The sequence below is a fragment of the Eriocheir sinensis genome, chromosome 50, assembly GCF_024679095.1.
Source record: "Eriocheir sinensis breed Jianghai 21 chromosome 50, ASM2467909v1, whole genome shotgun sequence".
Taxonomy (NCBI): Eukaryota; Metazoa; Arthropoda; class Malacostraca; order Decapoda; family Varunidae; genus Eriocheir; species Eriocheir sinensis.
Window position 1 is genome coordinate 3,292,270 of NC_066558.1, and position 14,510 is coordinate 3,306,779.

General features: G+C 38.0%; 1 protein-coding gene across 1 annotated transcript in view; it reads right to left on the bottom strand.

Annotated features, from left to right (window-relative positions):
- Positions 1-820: 820 nt before the first annotated feature.
- LOC126982029 (CD109 antigen-like) overlaps positions 821-14,510 on the bottom strand; it is a 98,145-nt gene continuing 84,455 nt past the window's right edge. The window contains exon 37 of the mRNA XM_050833748.1: positions 821-909. Within this exon, the coding sequence (XP_050689705.1) occupies positions 821-909 (89 nt within the window). The remainder of the gene's footprint in view (positions 910-14,510) is intronic.

The window sequence follows — 14,510 nt, forward strand, 5'->3', positions numbered from 1 at the left end:
AGTTTTGAAGTAGAAAAAAACAAACAATAAATAACAATAATAAAAATGAGTTAAAAGAAACAACATCCGATTAAACACACACCAAAAAAATAGATATACTGTTTACATTTAACAAAAAAAATCATTATCTGTTATTAGTCTAAAGCAAAAATAAATAAATATAAGAAATAAATAAAAAAAGACCTCTCTCTCTCTCTCTCTCTCAGGTAATCACAGGTGAGGCATAATAAAAAAATAAATAAAAAAAAGCTTGTTATCACGAAGTCAATTCCAGCGTCCGAGATATTATTATTATTATTTCTATTATTATTATTATTTTTATTATTATTATTTTTATTACCGAACGCGACTGATTAACAACAAAAAACGGATTCGTGAATTTTTAGAGTAAAGAGAAAGTGATTGAAGGGGGGAAGGGGAGAGGGGAGAGGGAGGGGTGCTGTGTAATAATAATAATAATAATAATAATAAACGGTTTATTTCATGAAGTACCAGGCAGCCCTAGAGCTGAAAATATACATCAATGGAAGATGAAATGAAATGAATGAGACAAATGAACAAAGTAGTATGATTGAAAATAAAAAGGAAAATAGAAATAATAATAATAGCAATAATCATAGCAAAGATAATAATAATAATCACGATAATAATAATGATAATAATAATAGTAATCATAATCATAATAATATAATCATAATAACAACAACAATAAGTCCTAATGAAAATATTTTACATACAACAAACAATACAATTGTTTTGCTAATTGTTGATATATTGTTATTCACCCATCACGGGCACTGCTGTGTTCTATAGCAGTCAGTCAGCCCGTATCGGCAATAATGTTTGTGGTGTCGCACACTTTGCTGCTGAGGGAGTTCACTTCAGGTGGGGGGATGTGCTGTGTCTGGGCTGGGGTTGAGAGCTTGGTTGCGAACCGGTGTAATAGGGTCTCGTGACGGTGTTGTAGGCTGGTGAGATGGAGGGAGTCGAGGGCGTCCTGATAGCTGGTGTAGTGAGGGCCCAGGATGATTTTGCAGGCTCGCTTCTGGACGCGTTCAAGTTGGCGGCGCTGCGTGATGTTGATGGAGGAAGACCACGCTGGGGACGCGTATGTCAGTTTGGGGAGGATGAACGAGGAGTACACGCGCAGCACACACACTCAGGGGCCCCAGCGTTTTGAGTCTCCTCAGCAGGTACAGTTTATAGGTGGCAGATCTGGTGAGCTGGGAGACGTGCTCCTTCCATGTGAGTTTGTTGTCCAGGGTGACTCCAAGTAGTTTTGCTGATACCTACTACCCGGAGGAGGTCGTTGAAGGACACCACAGGGGGGCAACAGGGGCAGAGGAGGTGTTGATGTGTAGGAGTGTAGTTTTGGTGTCGTTGATGGTGACCATGTTTTGTGTTGTCCATGTGTGTAGGTTGTGTAGTGTTTCCGTGTGGAATAACTGAGTTGTTGTGTCAACTGTTACTCCCCACTGTGGTGTCGTCCACGTACTTCCAGCGGTGGGGGGTGGGTCAGGTCAGCTAAGGATTAGGGATAAAGAAAGGCAAGGGCCTATTTTGGACCCCCCCTCAAGTAAGGTAGTAGAGAGGAGGCTACCCCTGAAATCTCACCACCTGTTTACGCTGGGCAGGAAATCAGCCAGCCAGGAGACCAGGTTAGGGTGAAGCCAGGTTTATTGCTTTGTTGATGACTGTGGTGTGGTGAACTAGGTCAAAGCCTTTCGGAAATCAATAAAAGCGAGAGAAACTGATGTTTTGCGTTTTCAAGATTTCTGTAGGCAAAGTCCAGGAGATTAATTAGGCAGTGTGTGGTGGAGGTTGACTTGATATTGCCGTACTGTTGTGGGTCTATGAGGGGAGCAAGATGAGTGTAAGTCCACTTGAAAATGAAGGCTTCACACAGGAGGCTGGGAATGGGGTGATAGAAATAGGCCTCAAGTCACTCGGTGATTGAGGGGTGGTGGTCTGGGGAATCAGGTGACATATGCTGTTTCCAGTCAGCAGGACACTGACTTTGACGGAAGGAAGCGTTAAAAATAGAGGCGAGGGGGGGAAAACTCCTGGTACAGTTTGATGGGGAGATCAGTGGGCGTGGTGGACCGCTTTGTTTTAAGTTGGCTTAGTGACCTGGCGACCTCATAGGCCTCAACCGTGGGGAGTGGTGATGGGGCGGGCAGGTAAGCTGGGAGTGAGGTCAAGTCCAGGCTGGGAGGGACTGACAGATGGCCGAGAAGTGGAGATTGATGGCCTGGCTGCTTCAGGTGGCGGGAGGTGAGATACGCCCGGGATGGAGGGGGCGCTGGTGTTGAGGCCACACAAGGCCTTAATTTTGAAAACCATTTCCCAATGTTAGCTTGCTTAAGGCTGTGGATCTTTGGGGTAGTATGTGGCCTTGGCTCGTTTGATTTCCCGGATAACTTTGTTGCGGAGGGCTTGTAGAGTGTAGGGTTGGTGGAAGGCGTCATTTCTCTGTTCAATGAGACGTTTTATTCTGGGTGTAATCCACGGGGTGTCTGAAGGGTGCACTCGTCTTGATTTTAGCGGGAAGAAGTGGTGGTAAGCTGCGGTAATAGTGCTGGTGTAGTTGCTCCATTTTTGGTGCACGTCATCCACTGTAAGGACTTCAACCCAGCGGTGGCGTGTTATCCATTGGCCGAACGCGCGGATGGCTGAGTCCGTAACAGGCCTGTAGGTCTTGGTGGCTGGCGGGGTTTTGTTGGATGTGGTAGGTGCAGGTGTCCAAAGAACTGACAGGTGTGTGCTGCTGCCATGGGGGAGGGAGGGGCTTAGGGGGAAGGTAGTGGGAAGTGAGGTCAGTGAGGATTAAATCCAGTGTGTTTGTGCCGTGTGTGGGGAAATTTACTACTTGTGTGTGTGTGTGTGTGTGTGTGTGTGTGTGTGTGTGTGTGTGTGTGTGTGTGTCAGAATACGTACAATAAAGGAGAGAGAAAAAAAAGCGAAAAGTGAAAGGAAGAGAAGAGAAAGTGATGAAGTTAAAGAGGAGAAGAAGAGAAAGAGGAGAGAGGAAGAGAAATTGAGAAAGAAAGAGAAGAGAAGATAAACAAAGAGAAAGTGGAGAAAAGAGAAAGAGAGGAAGAAAGAGAGAAATATAGAAGAAGAGAAAAAAAGGAGAAACAAAGAAAGTGAGAAGAGAGAGAGAGAGAGAGAGAGAGAGAGAGAGAGAGAGAGAGAGAGAGAGAGAGAGAGAGAGAGAAAAGAAACAGGAAAAAAATTACATAACATACCAACATTAAGAGCTTTACTTTTTTTTATTCGTATTTCCCTGAGTGTGTGTGTGTGTGTGTGTGTGTGTGTGTGTGTGTGTGTGTGTGTGTGTGTGTGTGTGTGTGTGTATTAGCATTCCTGATTCCTGCAATTAAAGAGTTGATCGATGCGAATTATTGCCGGAATGTTCGGGCGAAGTATTGGCGGCCGTGTTTGTGTTTCCCGGAATAAAAGAATATATTACTGTATACACCAACGCGCTATACGGTACAAACACTGGTCCATGCATACATCAGCTGGACTTTGCCTCTACATTCTGTGCTATGCTGTATATCTCTGTTCTCTTTCTCTGTCTCTCTTACTTACAAACACTGGTCCACTTTGCCTCTTCATCCTGTGCTATGCTTTCTATATCTGTTCTCTTTCTCTGTCTCTCTTACTTACAAACACTGGTCCACTTTGCCTCTTCATCCTGTGCTATGCTTTCTATATCTGTTCTCTTTCTCTGTCTCTCTTACTTACAAACACTGGTCCACTTTGCCTCTTCATCCTGTGCTATGCTTTCTATATCTCTTCTCTTTCTCTGTCTCTCTTACTTACAAACACTGGTCCATGCATACATCAGGTAGACTTTGCCTCTTCATTCTGTGCTATTCTTTCTCTTCTCTATCTCCTTCTCTGCCTTTCTGACTTTATTTTCCTGCTTTCTGTGTCTTCTTTATCTTTCTCTCCTTTCTTCTTTCTTTTTTACCGCCCGCAACAGAATTTTCCGGAAGGTATTGTTTTCAGTTGTATTTTTTTTTATCTGTGACGCGATAACTTTTGGACCATTACAGCTAGAATGTTGAAACTTCACAGGTGGACTACTAATGGCCCCACACAGGACAAGTTCAATTTTCAATGTCAAAGGTCAAGGTTCAAGGTCACCGAGGTCAAATATACAGTAATCCTTCCAGCGGCACGAGTTTTGAGAGGTGAAACACGGCAGGACCTCACCCAAGACTTAATTGCATATTTTCACATTTTGAGCACTCCGACCAGAGGGTGTTGGCAGCGGACGGTTGGTACTCGTTAGCGTGTCCAATGTTTAGTCTTTTTTTTTTATTTACACACGTTTTGCTTCTCATTCTTCACTTTCTTTCTCTGCCTATCTTACTGTTTTTTCCTGGTTTCTGTATTTTCTTTATCTTTCTCTCCTCTTGCCTCGTTCTTTATCTCATCTCTCTTTTTCTGTCTTTTTACTATCTTTCTTTTCATCACTTTGTCTTCTTCGTCTTTTTTCCCTTTCTGATTTTCTTCCTATTTCTCTCTTCTCTATCCTTTTCTCCTCTTTCTTCTTCGTTCTTTTTCTCTTCTGCTTCTCTATCTTTTTTCTCTTTCTCATTTTCTTCCTATTTCTCTCTTCTCTATCCTTTTCTCCTCTTTCTTCTTCGTTCTTTTTCTCTTCTGCTTTTCTATCTTTTTTCTCTTTCTCATTTTCTTCCTATTTCTCTCTTCTCTGTCCTTTTCTCCTCTTTCTTCTTCGTTCTTTTACTCTTCTGCTTTTCTATCTTTTTTCACTTTCTTTCTCTTCATCACCTCGTCTTCGTTCTCTTTCTATTCCTTTCTCACTTATAAATATTTGGCAGGAAGGAGAGGAAGAGGAAGGGAAAGAAAGAGAAACGAAGATGAAGTAAGAAAAGATGGAGAAAAGAAAGAGGAAATTTAGAAAAGATAAAAATAATGAAAAAAAGAAGGAAAAAGGGAAGAGAAAGAGAATGTGAGAGAGAACGAGAAGATATACATGTGTTACCTATACAAGAAAACCTATATAAGAAAAGCCATAATTTATATATTCATGAACACCATATATTGATTGCCCCCTCCTCTCTTTGATATCGTATGTACATAGAATACGAGAATGCGAGAAATACTTTAAATAATATGAAATGATAGGCGATAAAATTGTGCTCTTTCGTACTGAGTAAAACGATAAAATAATGAATACATGTATGTGTTAAATTTCCCTTGTTTGTCCGCTGCTGTAAAATAAATAAAGCAAAAATAGATGCATACTTTACAAATAAATAGATACATACTTTACAAATAAATAGATACATACTTTACAAATAAATAAGCAAAAATACATACTTAACAAATAAATAAACAAAAATACATACTTTACAAATAAATAAAACAATACAAATAAATAAAAAATAGACATACTTGAAATATACAAAAAAAAAAGTCGATGTTTTTTTTTGCTGTTTCATAATAAGTAAAGAAATAAAAATACTAACCAATACATATCTGAATAAAACTTCCATTCTATCTTTCTCTGTTGATGTATAAATAAAAAAAACTATGTACAACTTTAAGCATTCAAAAGTTAGGGGATTATTTTTTTACGGGATGAGAGATAAATCACACAAAAAATAATTTATACATTCATGAACGCTAGATTTTTATTCATTTTTTTCTTTGCTGTTGTTTACAAGAACGATGAATGCTTTACAAACACGGAACTTCAAGGGATTTATTTATTTATTTTTTTGCTTCGTGATGAAAAATGAAAAAAAAAAAAACATGCATACACGAACGCTAAACTTTGCTTCTTCATTCTTTGTTGTATGAAAAAAAAAAAACTACACGTTCAGTAATATTTTTTTCCCTTTTTTTTTACGACGAAAGAGTAATGAAAGAGCAAATGAAAAGAATGAGAAGAGAAAGAAAAAATGGAAGAGAGAAAGAGAAACAGAGAAAGTGGGAAAGATAGAGAAGGTGAAGAGAAAGAAGAAAGAAGAAAGGAAGAGAGGAGAAAAAGAGAAACAAAGAGGAGAGAAAGATAGAGAAGAGAGAAAGAGAAACAAAGAGGAGAGAAAGATAGAGAAGAAAGAGAAACAAAGAGGAAAGATAGAGAAGAAAGAGAAACAAAGAGGAGAGAAAGAAAGAGAAAGTGAAGAGAAAGAGAAAAAAAAGAAAAAGAGGAGAGAAAGAGAGAAAGTGGAGAGAAAAAGAAAGAAAGAAGAAAGAAAAAGAGGAGAGAAAGATAGAGAAAAAGAAGAGAGAAAGATAGAGAAAAAGAAGAAAGAAAAAGAAGAGAAAAAGAAGAAAGAAAAAGAGGAGAGAAAGATAAAGTGGAGAAAAAGAAACACAAAATAAAGAAAGGAGAGAAAGATAGAGGTGAGGACAAAAATAAAAAAGAATAAAGCAAGAATTTATACACACACAAACGCTAGCCTTCGCCTTTTCTTTCCTTTGCCGTCGTATATAAATAGAAAACGAGAAATACTTTAAATTATATGAAACAGTGTGATGAAAATTTAGTTCCAGGATGAAAGAAATATAAATAAAAACAACGATAATTTATACATTCATGAACGCTAACCTTTGCCTGTCTTTCTTTGTTGCCGTGTATAAATGGAAACGAGAAATACTTTAAATTATATGAAAGTGTGATGAAAATTTAGCTCCAGGGTGAAAGAAATATAAATAAAAACAACAAAAATTTATACATTCATGAACGCTAGCCTTTGCCTGTCTTTCATTGTTGTCGTAAATAAATGAAAATGAGAAATACTCTAAATGATATGAATCGGTAAGTTGTAAAAATTTTGCTCTTTCGTGATCAGAAATAAAAAAATAATGATAATAAACAATACATAGAAGAGAATAGAAAGGGAAGTAGAAGTAGAAGAATGAAGAGGAGATTTTGAGGAAGAGGAGGAGGAGGAAGAGGAGGAGGAGGAGAGGAAGAACAAGTTTGACCTTCCCTGTTTTTCTTTCTCTCCTGCGGATTTTCAAATAAATAAAAATAAAAATACATGAAGACTTTTAAATGCACAAACGTTCTGATATTTTTGTTTTCTCTTTCTTATTTGGTGAAAAAGAAAAAATACATGAGCTAAACTTTTTTTTTTTTTTGCTGTACTGTAAAGGGACAAGAAGTAATTTAAATATACATAACTTTGAATGGCTGTTGTTGTTGTTGTTGGTGTTGTTGTTGATGTTGTTGATGTTGTTAATTTTGTGGTTGTTGTTGTTTTTAAATGCCTGTTGTTGTTGTTGTTGATGTTGATGTTGATTTTGTTGTTGTTGATGTTGATTTTGTTGATATTGTTGTTGTTGTTAATTTTGTGGTTGTTGTTGTTGTTGTTGTTGATGTTGATAAAAGTCAAACGAAAAAAAAAAGAACCCGTGCAATTATGAATCAGATTTCCCCCCTTTTTTTTTTCCTTGCCGTTCTATAAAAAACAAAAAAATGCTTCAACTGTACAAAACTTTCGACATTTTCTATTTTTTTGTGCCCCGGGGATGAAAAAAAGGAAAAAAACGAGTATAAAAACACCACCACCAGCTCTTTTCCCTTCCACGAGGTTTTCATTGATAGAGGAAAGAGAGAAAAAATAAAGAAAATAAAAACAAAATCACTCCTACATAAGATAAAGATAAATCGCGAGAAAAAAACAACGTAGAAAAAGTGAAAAAATAAAAAAAAGAAACTAATCTGCATATAATTATCCGTTTCTTTACTTTTCATACCATTAACATTATTACTACTACTACTACTACTACTACTACTACTACTACTACTACATAAATGATACCTCCACCCATGTTTATTTTCCCGACACATAATCATGGAGGGCTTACTACTACTACCACTACTACTACTACTACTACTACTACTACTACTACTACTACTACTACTACTACTACCACTACTACTACTACTACTGCTACTACTACATTACGTGACAACACCGCATAACACCTGTTCACCTTGCAATCAATTAATGACTTTCCACAGGTAAATTCATCCCACACACTTTCGCTTTCATTTCCAGGTAAGAAAAGAGAAAAGACAGAGAAGAGAGGGATAAAATAAAGGGGAAAAAAGCGTATCCCCTGTTTTATTCCTTTCACTAAGTTTCCACAGACAAAGAAAATAAAGACAAAAATCACTATCTTATTTGAGACAGGAAAAAGAAACAAAACAAAGGGCAAAAGAAATGTCCAAACACTGTCACTCGTTTTAATTCTCTTTCATCAGCTTTTCACTTTATTTCCTAACATTTCAACCCTTTTTTTTTTTTTACACAATTTACGCTCACCTATTCTTCCTGTTTTAAAGAGAGAGAAAGAGAGAAAGAAAGAGAACGCAACGAAAGAACAAACACACTATCTCTCTCTCTCTCTCTCTCTCTCAGGTGATCGAACCATTCTGCATCAGAGCCGAGCGTTCCGTCCCGCCGCGCCGCTTCGTTAATTAGAATTACTAAAATGAAGAGTTTGGTCGAAAGCGAAAAATATCCGTTTATTGTTTATCGTCAAAATTCGTGTGTTTGTGCAGTGCCGTGTGTGTGTGTGTGTGTGTGTGTGTGTGTGTGGACGGCGAATTGTAATAAGTGTTATGTAAACTTGTCACGCTACCCCTAACAAGTGTGGTAATAGTAGTAGTAGTAGTAGTAGTAGTAGTAGTAGTAGCAAAACCGATTGTAACCCTTCTTTCATACCCTTAACATTACTACTACTACTACTACTACTACTACTACTACTACTACTGCATCACATGACAACACCGCATAACACCTGTCCACTTAACAATCACTTAATGACTGTCTCTCCACAGGTCAATTCATCACACACACTTTCGCTTTCATTTCCAGGTAAGACCCCAAACTACCTTACCTGTCCTTCCCACACGAGTCATTACCTGTCCTTAATCTTCCGACCTGTCACCTGTATTTACCTGTGTGGGAGAGAGGAAGAATGAGTTAAGTAAGAGAAGAGAAAGAGCAGTAGAAGAATGAAGAGGAGATTTTGAGTGAGAGGGGGAAGAGGAGGATTATAAAAGGAGGAATAGAAAATGTGTGTGTGTGTGTGTGTGTGTGTGTGTGTGTGTGTGTGTGTGTGTGTGTGTGTGTGTGTGTGTGTTTCCAGGAATTGACACTTTGAGAGAGAAAACACAAACGGATTCACACACAGACACAAAGGTTTTAAAAGGAAAGAAAAACACTAGTATTCTATAAAAAGACACACACACACACACACACACACCCGCACACCCACACACACACACACACAAACACACACACACACCTCTTTGATCATTCTTTTTTAATAAACAAACAGCAAGATCTTCCTCCTCCTCCTCCTCCTCCTCTTCCTCTTTGTCTATTACAGTGGTGAGAGAGAGAGAGAGAGAGAGAGAGAGAGAGAGAGAGAGAGAGAGAGAGAGAGAGAGAGAGAGAGAGAGAGAGACAAAAAAAAAAAAAAGTATTTCGTGGGAAACATAATACAGAGGGAAACCTTATCTTCCTCTTCCTCCTCCTCCTCCTCCTCCTCCTCTTCCTCTTCCTCCTCCTCCTCCTCTTATCTCGTACTCTAAAAAAATCATTCTTCTTTCTCTTTGTTTTTATTGTTGTTTTTTTGTTTTGTTTTCTTTCTTTTATCAATCTCCTTTTTCTTCTTTTCCTCTTCCTCTTTTTTTTCTTTCCTCTTTCTTCGTTTTTTCCCTCCTCTTTTTCCTCTTCTTCCTCCTCCTCCTCTTGTTACCTCCTACTCCTGTTTCCTTTCCCTCTTTTTTTTCCTCCTCCTCCTCCTCCTCCTCCTCCTCCTCCTCCTCCTACAATTTCCTTTTCCTCCTTCAACTCTCTCCATTTTCTTTCTCTTCCTCTTCCTCTTCTTCCTTCTTCTCTCCCTACGTCTGTTATCTTCTTCTTTCCCTCTACTTCTTCTCCTCTTCATTCTCTTCCTCTTTTTGCTTCTCGTTCTCTTCAAATTTATCAATCATTTTTTCTTATTTCCTTTCTTCTTCTTCTATTGTTCTTCCTTTTACCCTTTTTTTTCTTAATTTTCCTCTTCTTTTTCATTCTACTTTTCTTTCCTTCTTCTTTTAAGCTCATTCTTCTGTTACTTTGTCTTCTCCTTTTCCTTCTACTTCTTCTTCCTTAGTCTCTTCTTCCTCCTCTTCCTCTTGATTCTCTTCCTCCTTCTCTCATTCTACTTTATCTATTCATTCTTCATTTCTCCTCCTCCTCCTCCTCCTTTTAACTTATCTCTATCTTTCTCTCTCCACTAAAACTTCCTCCTCCTCTTCCTCCTCCTTCCCTTCTTTGTCTTCCTCCTCTTCCTCTTCCTCTTCCTCTCATTCTACTTCATCAACTCATTCTTCATTTCTCCTCTTCCTCCTCCTCCTCCTCTTAACTTATCTCTATCTCTCTCTCTCCACCAAAACTTCCTCCTCCTCCTCCTCCTCCTCCTCCTCCTATTCCCTCTCAGCTGTCAACGTAACCTTCCTCTTCCTCCTCCTCCTCCTCTTCTTTTTTTTTTTTCTCGCAAACTCGCTTTACGCTGTTACGATTAGCTCGGCGCTCTTACGATTAAGTTTACGACTGTCTTTACGATCTCGTATATAAGGGATCGAAGCGTACGGCGAAGGTAAAGTTTGTCGATTCTGATCCTAAGATATAAAGGGTTGGATTCTGTTTGTTTGTGGGGGGGAGGGGGGATTTGTGGGGGGCCAGGGGGGGGGGGGAAGGGTTGAGTGGGTGGGGGGGGGGGGGGGAGAAAAGAAAAAAAGAGTAGAGGAAAGGAAGAGAAGAGATAAGGAAGAGAAAAGAAAAGGAAAAGAAGAGAAAGGAAGAGAAGAGAAAGGAAGAGAAGAGAAAGGAAGAGAAAAGAAAGGGAATGAAAAGGGAGAAAGCGAAAGGGAAGAATTGAGGAAGGAGAGAGAGAGAGAGAGAGAGAGAGAGAGAGAGAGAGAGAGAGAGAGAGAGAGAGAGAGAGAGAGAGAGAGAGAAAAATTAGACAGAAAGCAGACAAATACAGACAGACAGATAGACAGACATATAAACCAGCGTGCAATCAGACGCACACACACACACACACACACACACACACACACACACACACACTAACACAAACCAGTAAGGAGAAATGGAGAGAGGAAAAAACGAAAAGAAAATAACAAAAAAACAAGAAAATAAACTAAAAAGGAAGACAAAGAACTAAAAAAACTGGAAAAAAAAGCAGAAAAAAGAAAAAAAATAATCGACATGCAAAAGGCCAAGGGACACAGGTACCATCCACCACCTGGACACATAAACAGGTAACTTATGATCCTTTCCCCTCGTCAGGTGCGTGCCCCCCCCTGCCTTAATTACTGGGAGGGGGGGGCAGGTGAGGGGGGGAGGAGGAGGAGGAGGAAGAGGGAGGAGGTGTGCGATTTCCCTATAAAACTGATAATGAGGAGGAGGAGGAGGAGGAGGAGGAGGAGGAGAAGGAGGAGGAGGTAGAAGAAGAGGAAGAGGAGAGTGTTATGCCTATCTTTTCCCTCTCTCTCTCTCTCTCTCTCTCTCTCTCTCTCTCTCTCCTTTATCACTTATTCCCCTTTTTCCTTTTTCCTTTTTCTTTCTCTTCATTCATTTATTTTTTTCATTTTCTTTTTTTTCTCTAACTTTTTGTCTTCTCTTTTTTTTCTCTTTTCTCTCCCTTCCCAACATTTCAGCTTTATTTCCTACGCTCTTAACTCTCTCTCTCTCTCTCTCTCTCTCTCTCCTTTAGTCAAGTTAAATATACCTAGACTATTTTTAATGATAAATGGAGAGAGAGAGAGAGAGAGAGAGAGAGAGAGAGAGAGAGAGAGAGAGAGAGAGAGAGAGAGAGAGAGAGAGAGAGAGAGAGAGAGAGAGAGAGAGAGAGAGAGAGAGAGAGAGAGAGAGGGCCCCACCAAACCCTCGCTTCCCGTCTTTACAAAGGGAAAAATATAAACGGGAGAATCGGACTTAAAGGAGAGTGAAAGTGACTCGACAGAAAGGATTCGATTACACTAAAGTGGAGTTTATGATCCTGACTCCAACCTACTTTATTTTTTTACTTTATTTTTTCCTTTTTTTTTATATATTTTTACTTTTTTTACTTTTTTCATTTTTTTTCTACATTTTTTTCCTTTTAACTTTTTGCTTTATTTTCTTTTCGCTCGTTTTTGTTTTGTTTTCTGTTTTCCTTTTGGCTTTTTTCTTTTATTTTTTTGCCTTTTCTTTTTTTCTTTTTCTTTAACTTATTTTCTTTTTTATGTTTTGTTCATTTCTGTTCATTTTTTCTTTCTACATTTTTTTCCTTTAAATTTTTGCTATATTTTTCTTCTTTTTGCTCTTTTTAGTTTTGTTTTTCTTTTCCTTTTGTTTTTTTCTTCTTTTCTTTTCTTCTTTTTTTTTCTTTAACTTATTTTTTTTTCTTTAATGTCTTGTTCTTTTCTGTTCTTACTTTCCTTTGAGACGTGAAGAACTTGGATGGAGGAAGAGAGCAAGGTCAGAGAGAAGAGGAGAAGAGGAGGAGAATTAAGAGGAAGAGAGGAAGAGAGAAGAGGAAAAGAGAATGGAGAGGAGAAATAAGAGGAAAAGAGAGAAGAGGAAAAAGCGAAGGGAGAGGAGGAGAAATAAAAGGAAGAGAGAAAAAGAGAAGAGGAGGAGAGAAGGAAGAGGAGAAATAAGAGGAAGGAAGAAAGAGAAGAAAGGGAAGGGAGAGGAGAAATAAGAGGGAGAGGGAAAGAGGAAAGAGGAAGAGAGAAGAGGAAAAAGAGAAGGGAGAGGATAAATAAGAGGAAGAGAGAGAAAGAGAAGAGGAAGAGAGAAGAGGAAAAAGCGAAGGGAGAGGAAAAATAAGAGGAAGAGGAAAGAGAGAAAGAAGAGGAAGACAGGAGGAAGGAATCATCTTTTCAATTCAAATTTTAGTTTTATGTATTTTCTCTTTCAAATTCAACTGTATTCATATTCAATTTTCCGATGTTCCTATTAAGCGAAGCACTATTCTAAAACTTCTATTCAAGTTCGACCATATTTCCTTCCCTTTCTGATCAAATCTCAAGTTCCTTTCCATCTCTTTATTTATGGAAACACAAAATTCATCTTTCTAACTACAAGAGAAGGGTATCAGGACACCTCTCCTCCCGAAATTGACCTCTCTTTCGGCCACCTCTTTGGATTCTTTTTAGGAGCAGCGAGTAGCGGGCTTTTTTTTATTATTGTTTCCTTTTTTTGTGCCCTTGAGCTGTCTCCTTTGTTGTAAAAAAAAAACAAGACGAAAAAGAAGAGAGAGAGAGAGAGAGAGAGAGAGAGAGAGAGAGAGAGAGAGAGAGAGAGAGAGAGAGAGATTTATATATATAACAGGAGACGAAGACGGAAGTTTTTAAATAGAGAAGCAAATTTAAAGGAAAAAAAAAATATATATATATATATATATATATATATATATATATATATATATATATATATATATATATATATATATATATATATATATATATATATAATAAGCGAAGAAAAAAGAAAGAAAGAAAGAATATTTCCTTTATTTACTTCCTTATAATAAAAAAAAATCTCACCTTCTATTCAAGTTAACTCTTTTTCCTTCCCTTTCTAATCACATCTCAAGTTCTTTTCAATCTCTTTATTTACGGTAACACAAAATTCATCCTTCTAACTAAAAACAAGACAAAAAACAAGGTATTACATTATATTTCTTTTCTTTACTTCCATATAATAAAACTCACCTTCTATTCAAGTTAACTATTTTTTCTTTTCTTTCTAATCAAATCTCAAGTTCCTTTTCATCTCTTTATTTAGGGTAACACAAAACTCATCCTTCTAACTCAAAACAAGACAAAAAACTGTATTTCCTTTCTATACTTCCTTATAATAAAACAAGACTCACCTCCCTTAATAAAAACAAAACACACTAGGTAAGACAAAAGACGAGGCACAGTACAATATTTTGGGTCACCTGAAAGTTACCTGCAAAACTACTTAATGAGGGGCAATTAAGGAACAATTACCTGCCTGTTTTGTAGCTACGTGAACCTAATTGTCTGTGTGTGTGTGTGTGTGTGTGTGTGTGTGTGTGTGTGTGTGTGTTCGTGCCATAGTTCTCTCTCTCTCTCTCTCTCTCTCTCTCTCTCTCTCTCTCTCTCTCTCTCTCTCTCTCTCTCTCAGAACCAAAAAGAATTTGAGAAACAAAATTAAATGATAAAGAAAAGAGAGAGGAGGAGGAGGAGAAGGAGGAGGAGGAGGAGGAAGAGGAGGAGGAGGAGGAGGAGGATTAAAGTGGTAGGAAGAACGGAAGAACAAAAATAAAATAAAAAAGTTGGAGAGAAAGACGAGAAAAAAAAGAGGAGAAAAAAGAGGAAGAAGAAAAAAAGAAGACAAAGAAGAAGAAACGAAGACTAAAAAGAAGAAAAAAAACAAAGAGGGGAAGAAGAAAAGAAGAAGGAGGAGGAGGAGGAGGAGGAGGAGGAGGAGGAG